Source organism: Rhodamnia argentea, chromosome 6 (assembly GCF_020921035.1).
Source record: "Rhodamnia argentea isolate NSW1041297 chromosome 6, ASM2092103v1, whole genome shotgun sequence".
In the NCBI taxonomy this organism is placed as follows: domain Eukaryota; kingdom Viridiplantae; phylum Streptophyta; class Magnoliopsida; order Myrtales; family Myrtaceae; genus Rhodamnia; species Rhodamnia argentea.
The window spans coordinates 29200370-29208689 of record NC_063155.1 but is presented as its reverse complement, the minus strand read 5'-3'; the positions used below and the strand labels follow the sequence as shown (position 1 = coordinate 29208689).

The 8320-nt window shown below is 40.5% G+C and overlaps 2 protein-coding genes across 3 annotated transcripts; one reads left to right on the top strand and one right to left on the bottom strand.

Annotated features, from left to right (window-relative positions):
- The first annotated feature begins 21 nt into the window (after positions 1–21).
- Positions 22–2321, top strand: LOC115725843 (protein SHORT HYPOCOTYL IN WHITE LIGHT 1-like). The gene is made up of 3 exons (XM_048280240.1): positions 22–581; positions 1403–1468; positions 1866–2321. The coding sequence occupies exons 1-3, from the start codon at positions 198–200 to the stop codon at positions 2004–2006; spliced, it is 591 nt and encodes a 196-aa protein (XP_048136197.1). The 5' UTR covers positions 22–197; the 3' UTR covers positions 2007–2321.
- A 1852-nt stretch (positions 2322–4173) lies between these two features.
- Positions 4174–6604, bottom strand: LOC115757620 (LRR receptor-like serine/threonine-protein kinase FLS2). 2 transcript variants are annotated; one of them, XM_030697922.2, is made up of 2 exons: positions 6411–6592; positions 4174–6360 (listed from the first exon to the last, which is right to left on the bottom strand). In XM_030697922.2, exon 2 carries the CDS (start codon positions 6303–6305, stop codon positions 4341–4343), a length of 1965 nt encoding a protein of 654 aa, XP_030553782.1. In that variant the 5' UTR covers positions 6306–6360; positions 6411–6592; the 3' UTR covers positions 4174–4340. The 2 variants fall into 2 exon arrangements, with proteins under 2 accessions (XP_030553782.1, XP_030553792.1); XM_030697932.2 differs by having other exon boundaries at positions 4396–4501; positions 4578–6604.
- Positions 6605–8320: the final 1716 nt, after the last annotated feature.

Sequence of the window (8320 nt, the reverse complement as noted above, 5' to 3'; positions counted from 1 at the left end):
ATTGACCGAGGTTTCTTGATTAAACCTGATTTGGTGAAAGAGCTAAACTTCCCTGGTCGAGCATTTGGGTCTCACGTCCCTTTTGATCGTTGTGCTTAAAAGGAGAAATTGTCCTGCTGTGTTACACTGTAGAATCCACCTATTCAAACGGCATCTTCTGGGTCTCTGCTCAAACGGACGTGGCCAACCCCATCACCATGGCAACACGACCCGCAATTTCGTCAGCACGCATGAACAACGCAACAAGCATCAGTCCCCTGCACTCCCCGCTCGCACCCCCTTCAGCTTTCCCCTTCCCTTTCCACGCTCTCCCTCAGCGCCCGGCCCGAGAACCCCGGATCTACGTTCGCCGTCCCAAGTCCTCTCTCCGTGAGGCGACAGGCGAGCCGACTGAGGACCTGGACGACGGCTTCTTCGAAGGTAACGGCTCGATGATGGAGGACGAGAGCGACGACGAAGAGGACGCAGAGAGCAGCGTCGATTTGCTCATCAGGTTCTTGCAGAGCATGTTCAAGAAGGCGGCCCGGCGAGCCAAGAAGGCTTCTCGCTCCGTTTTGCCTGACTCGATACCGCCGCAGCTGGTGAACTCTCTTTCTTAATCTGCGTTGTCTTTTAGTGATCGTACAGGGTTGGGAGGAGGCGATACTGAGAATTGTTCATGTCCTGTTTGATCTAATTCCTCTTAAAAAGAACATTTTGCGGCCTCTGTGGTCTATGCTCGTAGTTTACTTTTAGCTTAAACCCAGTATTGTTGAATGCCCTTGTACGCATTAACTTTACTAATCACGAGTCTCACCATAGTCGAGGAGTAAGTGCGTATTATGAGCTCGTCACGACATTGCCTCGCCCTTAAATAATAGTTATGTGCTCTGGATTGTAACGTGCAAGATTTGAACCCTTAAATGTTATTTTATACTATAATGGAACGGTAAAAATCGAATTTTTCATCCTAATCAGCTTGATTTAATCAAGAGAATTAGTCACCTGAGAGATCAACTCATTGGCCGTACTGTGCCGTGAATCATAATGGAAAGAGATAATTTTATGATTTGGTTGAATCAGGAAATTCAGGTACTACAGTAGCTTTAATGATGAAATAAGCAAATCCGCAGTTTAGCCCGAAAGAATCAGATAAGAGACTTAATTTTTCCTTTGTTCTACTGTTCGGAAGGGAGCCTGTCCTTGGACCAAGTTACCAATGATCTGCTTCAAATTGTTTCCCGCCGTATATATTTTCTTCAGTATCGTTTACTTGATGGAGCTGCTGGCTGTCATCCTTTTAGAAACTGAAATGGTGTACTCATGTCACTATTACTCTTTGAACAGCATACACCTTGTGCTTACCCGTTGTTGATTGACACTGACTGTAGTTCTCTAATGCTTCGCTGGATGGGAACTGCAGGTTTCCTTTGCGGTTGATGGGATTCTTCTACTGGCTTCACTTTCCATTTTGAAGGCACTTCTTGAGGTACTTCAATGACATTTTATCATCAAATGTGGATAACTTAGTGGCTTAAAGAGGTTTACCTCATGTCTGTGGTGACCGTATCTCACTTATTTAGACTGATGACTGTCTATATTATGCATGTTATACCCGCCACATTTCTTCCTTTTGTGCCCTTATATGAGTATTAATCACCAATGACATTTCCAGAGCAATAGGCTCTTGGTTTGCTGGAAAGTTAGATGATAAGGAAAATATGGAGGGCATTTTCAGAGTAAGAGTTGATCATGGAGTGGTTGCTACTTCATCTCATTGTGCCACTGCGTAGCAAATGAAATTGGCTATAACTAGATCAACTTTCTACATGGAGCAGCATTCTTTGACCCTCAACTGGCAATGTTAGTACTGGTGCTGGTTTCAGGTGGCCTGCACTCTTGGTGGCTCTGTATTTGTGGTGATCCTCCTCCTGCGGGTGATCTGGGCAGCTGTCTCGTATTTCCAATCTAATGGGGGTGGCTTGAACCAAGGTGGGAATACCTTTGGTGCGGCACGACCTATATGACAGACGGCTTCATTTTGGGTTGATGCATCTCTCTTTGACAACTTCAGAAATCTCCTTCCTTCAGCCTTGCTTATGTCTATAAGTTGAACCCCTGTCTGTACTCTGAAAATTTAGGTTCTCAGGCAATTGTCCATCGGCTGTGAATACAAGTATTGCTGACGCTCATAGTATTTGATAGTGGTTATTAGTGATTGTACTAATTTCTGTCATCCATTATATTGGAAAGACATCCAGTTCTCTTTTTATATTGTTGTATGTAAAGCCATCTGCTCTATACCTTCAAACATAAAGGAAATTATCTTGCTCTTGCTCTTTTTTCTTTTTATATGTTTGGTTTGTCCTTTTTTTTCCTTGTAGTCCAAACATCCGAGCAGATGTTCCAGTGGTGTTGGCCGATTATCCAATGAGTAGCTACTGAGCAGTACCGAATAAATCCTCATGAAAGTGGTGCTACTCTTCAACCATGTCAATGTAGCAATTGAAGATGGACAGATGCCTAAAAATGAATGTTCAATACTTATAGTTATGGCAAATGATAGTGTTCCTTCTCATTGACGGGGATGAGTGGATCTAGGATACCACCTGTAAACACCCTTACAGTGGTGACTAGACAATAGGCAGATGGTGCTACTCTTCAACGGGTGACCATGGCACTTATAAGTTACATATGAATAGATTGCTGAGCAACTGGTAATTTCCCTTCTTATCGACAGGGATGAGAGGTTCTTTGGGTATAATGTTTGCATTTAGATCTATGTTTGTACTACGAATAAGGTTCTATACAGCATATTTGAGCATCAATCACGCGGTGTCTTGCCTCATGGAATCCCCGTTTGCCCACTGCAGTTTTGGCACATTTCAACTCGGCCTCCATGTTCAACAGGTATGTCTATTTGACCATTGTGTTTATATTGTCTCCTGATTTCATGCGTAGAATACTGGAGACTCCACATAACCTGGATTTCACATTGCTTCCACTGTGAAATCCACTTCAGCTCGACAAATGAAGTGATCAGGCAAATTGTTCAGTTCGAGCTTTTTTGGTGCTTTCCTTGGTTAAAATCCGTCTTGAAGAAAAATAAAGACGAAAAGGGCTAACAGTCTTGAAGCTCATTTCCTTGATTTGGATCAATCAACTTTTCCCTGATTTTCAGTTTACGACTACAATAATCAAGCCTTTCCCTCTTGTATGGTACTGTTGTCTTAACTATAATGTTTTAATGAATTCCTGAGGAGTGATATGAATTCAAGGATGCATTTGTTTCACGAAAAACTCCATGCTAAAGAAAAATGCTTTCCGGGAAATCATTTTCCAGGAAAATGGTTTGTTTTCCTTTGTTTAGTGATATGTGACAAAAAACTGTCTTGTGTTGTTTGGATCTCATTTGGAAAATAATTTCAACTTTATCTCAGGAAAAACAAATTCCAATTTTGAAAATATTTTTTTATTTTTATTTGTTTTGTTTTTTAATTTCTACCTCACCGGTCCCCAAGCCACGGCAAGGCTCGGCCTCGAGCTCGCTGACCCGCACTTGTGGCCGGTTGCAGAGGCCCGGCAACTAGCCGAGGGAAAAGAAAAAAAAAAGAAAAAAATATATAGCATAATAAAATATCAAAAATATATATTTAAAAAATTCAAAAAGAGCAATTTCGGAAAGTGTTTCCACCTCTTCGGATCGGGAAATTCACTTTCTTAATTTTATGCATGAATGTTTCCATTATCTGGAAAGTGTTGTCAGTTATCTTGTCATTTTCAATGAGCCAAACGGGTGAAAGTTCGGAAAACGAATGCCCGGAAAACACTTCCACTCAAACACACACACCTCAAATGGTTAATGCAAGAATGCATGTCATAGATTGCTCGAATGGTTTGCTAATGTGAGGCTGAGGCATAAACTCCGACGAGTGGAGCTACTATCCGAATCTTATTTGCTGCTTTTCTCGCTTTTTGGGAACTGCAAGTAAAAGATCCATGCCTCTGTGCATGCATGATCACATGTACATTTTTTGGAACTCCAGAGTTCTAAGGAGATGAAAGTCTTATTTTTAGTAGCACTCTTGATCTGTTCTCTCCCATGGTTCAATTGTAAATCCTTCCTGTTTCTCAATATATGCTGTAACAATGGAAAACAAAAGTCAAAAACAGGTTCATCATGTGATGGATTGAGAAATAGAACTTATCTATAAAATGTTCTTACTTTTGAGAATTAGTGCATAATATGAAAGCAATTACACACATATATACATATTCATGTACGATCTGATTTCAAAAGCGGAATATTCATTCTTGATGATGCTTTACTTTCCGAAAGAAGAAAGATGGAAAACAAATGCCTAAAGCATACAGGGATTAAGGGGCTTTCCGCACAATCCTCTGTTTCCAGAGAAAGAGCTCTCAGGGAAGTCAGTCAGAGGTTTACCATCAGGAATTTGCCCCACCAAAAGATTATCCGACAAGTTCAACTCCCTTAATTTACTCAACTTCAAAAATCCTTTCGGTATGCTGCCGGTGAAGTGGTTCCTTTGCAGCTTCAGTACCTCTAGTAAGCTTAGATTTGCTAAAGCATCCGGCAGATTAAATCCCAAGTTGTTGTTACTCAAATCCAAGCTTTGTAAGGATGTACACATTCTTATAGTTGTCGGTAGTCTCCACGGGAAAAAGTTGTTTGATAAATTTAGAAACTGGACTCCACATTGTGCTCCAATTCCTATCTGTTCAATTCCTTCAGTGAATCTATTATCAGAAAGATCAATATATGTCAGTGGACCTTGTGGAAACCTCTGTTCCATTTTGAACACCTGACCTATGTTGCCTGTTAACTTGTTTGAGTGGAGATCAAGGACACCCAAAGCATTCAACTGCGTAATTGATTCTGGAACATCTGAAACTAGTGAATTTCTGGAGAGATTCAACAAGTAGAGCTGAGTTAGTGTTCCAAGCCAAGATGACAAATTTCCTGTCAGGTGATTGACTGATAAATCCAGCTCCTGTATTGGACTAGGCATTATCTTCAAGGACTCTGGAATTTCTCCTTGAATTCCACATCCCGCCATATAAATTCGGGAAAGAGATGGCAATCGCAATAACCACTGAGGGATGGAGGAGAAATTAATTTCGTTAAATGAAAGATTGATTATTTGAAGGTTATAGAGGGAAGACATCTCCTGAGGCAATGGTCCTCGGATCATGTTGTTTGACATGCTTAGAACCAAAAGCTGGGATAACTGACCCATTGACTTGGGTATTATGCCAGATAATTGGTTGTCATCAAGATATAACTCTGTTAGTGCAGAGAGAGCACCCAGACTTGAAGGAATTTCTCCCTTCAGTCTGTTATGTGCGAGAGAAACTCTCTGGAGAGAGATCAGATAGGAAAAATTGGGTGAGATTTCGCCAGTTAGCTGGTTATTTTGGAGTCTTAGGAAACTGAGGGAAGGCATTTGATCTAACCTTGAGGGGCTCGGAATTTCTCCCTCGAGATTGTTTGTGTCCAAGTACAAGACTGAAATGGCAGTTACGTTAGTAATGGAAAGTGGAATTCTCCCTCCTAAGAAATTGTTTGAAAGATCGAGCTCTTTCATATTGTGCAACTGACCAATTTTTTCTGGGATGGCACCAATAAAAGAATTGTTATGGAGATCTAGATGAACCAGCCCTGTCAGGTTTGTAAAAGAATTGGGTACTGTACCAGATAATTGATTTGAGTACAGAATCATAGAATTTAGATTACTGAGATTTCCTAGGCTTGAAGGGAGTGACCCAGATAGCTTATTCTCATACAACAAAAGTTCTTCGAGCTGCCAGAGCTTACCAATGCTTTCTGGTAACATACCGCTTATTTGGTTGCCGTACAGGTAGAGCTTTCGCAACTTTGGGAGGCGGAAGCCGATGGAAGGCGGGATCGTTCCGGCGAGATTCATGAGTCCACCGAGATCGATGACTTCGAGAGAGCTCAAGAGTGTTATGGAAGGAGACAACCAACCTTTCATCTCAGATTGGTACACAAAGTCGCTTGTGGAAATAAATCCCGGGAGACGGATTTCTGCGACTCTGCCTGTTGCATTATTGCAGGAGATGCCTTCCCACTCACAGCATTTCAGGCCAACCCATTTCTCTAGTCTTCCAGAAGTATCGAGGCGAATGCCCGCTTTAAAGCCAGTCAGTCCTTTCAGGTCTTTGGGAGTACATATGCCATGCACATTTGCTGCTCCAAGTGAAGCAGCACACACAGTGAGCACTATTAGCAGACTTAGGAGCTGATCCTGCATTTTGAGTCCTAATTGAGGGCGTCTCTTCATGGTCGAAGTCTGTGATCAAGGAAGGAGACAAATGGATTTAGCTTCCGTTATGGAACTTGCTAAAATCTAAGGCAAAGATAGCAACGGACGGTCTAAAGTTCGGATATTCTGCTTTTCTTGTTTCCAACTTTTATTTTTTGCCTTTCCTTTTGCTTTACAGTGTGTGGTGCTGAGAACAGTATTTGTGTCTGAATGATGATGGTGTGCTGTCAGAGATTTTCTTATTTGATTATTCTAGGGGATGCCTGAGATCTCGTCCTCCAATATTTCGAAATCATTAAACTAGTCATACCTGCTCTTTTGATTATGTCCCAAAGACCAACAACATCTTCCCCAAGAACCTGCATAAGCTGATGCAGGGAACAAAGTCCCCCTTGGAAGGAGTACTACTTGTGCAGATCCAGGAATGAAGTTTTAGATGATGCAGGATCTATCAATTTGAAGGTATTGATTAACCGATTTCACTTCACGGGTGGACGAGATCTACACAACTATTTCACTCTAAAAGGGTCTACGGTGTTGTGCAAGCAACAGGCGAAACTTAGGTAGTTTCGCGAGACTCCCCGACAAAAACCTGGAGTGTTTTCAGGGCGAATGAGTTTGAAAACTTCCGGATTCCCTGGAAAGGAGGTGATTCTTTTCCTTTTTCTTCTTTGCTTTCTTTTTTCCTTTTGGTACGTATGTTTAGCATCATCTTTGCTACCCAACTATGAAAACTTTTGGTGGACTTAGCTGGCCTGACCATACAAAGATGCTTGAGAGGAATCATGTGGTTTTCATAATCATGTGTTTTTGCTGTCAAAAACCAAGTTTTGGCATGCTGCAGGAGAAGAAATCATGTTTGTCTACTGCTGATGGGGAACATTGGGCTGGCAGGCAAGTTGTTCCGTGATTCCTCCTCTCTTTTTTTTTTTTTCTCCTTTATGTTGTGTAGAACTTCAAGTATAATACACGTGCGCTTTTAATTTTGTCCGAGACAGGCAAGTTTGTAGTTTGGAATATGGAGAGATCTTACTGCCAATAGCATCAGCAACTTCTCTTTTTGAAATGGGAAAAACGATTTAACGTATGGAAACTTCCGATGCGTTTGGTGACGAGAAGGGATGGGTTACTAGATCATGTGCAATCAATACCATTAATCTTTGAGGTGAATACTACAGAAAATCCTAAACTAGTATACTCATGTTACATTTATTCCAAAATAAATTTTCTGTCATAAGAACACCTAAACTAGTATGCACGTCGTCACATTTACCCTTAACTAATTTTCGTGTCACAAAAAATGCTAAAATGATAAAATTTTGAACATAAACTCTCTACTAGGTTAAAAGCTAATGATTTAAGCATGAGACGTGAGAAGTGAAGCAAACAGGTGAAATGATGAGAAACCAGTTAAAAGGGCTAATTTTGAGCTGTGACACAAAAAATTTAAAAAAAAAATTGAGGTAAATGTGACATTAATATATCAATTTGAGATATTTTGTGACATGAAAATTACTTTGGGATGAATGTGGCACGTGTGTACCGGTTTGAGATATTTTGTAACGAGAAAATTAATTTGAAATAAATGTGACATGAATATGTAAATTTATGATTTTTAGCAATCTTTAGGTAAATCATTATTTGGGACGCTTGTTGAATCCACCGAGGATCCACATGATTAATCGCTTTAATTATTCCTGTCTACGTGGATTTGTGTCCCTCCAAGAGTGGCCCACACGAAACACGTTAGAAGCAAAAATGGAGAGTAAGCAAATCAAAAAGAGAAATTGCTGATTAATGAAAATGTTTTCCGCACTTTCACCCGTTTGATTTATCGAAAATTATTTAGTCAACAGTAAATACTTTTCAAATAATGAAAAATTAATGCATAAAATTAGAAAAGTGAATTCTCCATAGAGGTGAAAATAATTTTCGAAATTGCATCTCTCAAATTTTTTTAAAATTTTTTAATATTTAATTTTTTTTTCCTCTTCACCACCAGCCACGCAAGGTCGAGCCTCACCCAAGGCCGG

Excerpts from the sequence above, each read along its gene's own strand:
- LOC115757620 (XM_030697922.2), bottom strand. The coding sequence starts at position 6,305 with ATGAAGAGACGCCCTCAATTAGGACTCAAAATGCAGGATCAGCTCCTA.
- LOC115725843 (XM_048280240.1), top strand. The coding sequence starts at position 198 with ATGGCAACACGACCCGCAATTTCGTCAGCACGCATGAACAACGCAACA. Across the intron at positions 582-1,402 it reads ACTCGATACCGCCGCAGCTG|GTTTCCTTTGCGGTTGATGG; the intron begins GTGAACTCTCTT and ends TGGGAACTGCAG. Across the intron at positions 1,469-1,865 it reads TTTTGAAGGCACTTCTTGAG|GTGGCCTGCACTCTTGGTGG; the intron begins GTACTTCAATGA and ends TGCTGGTTTCAG.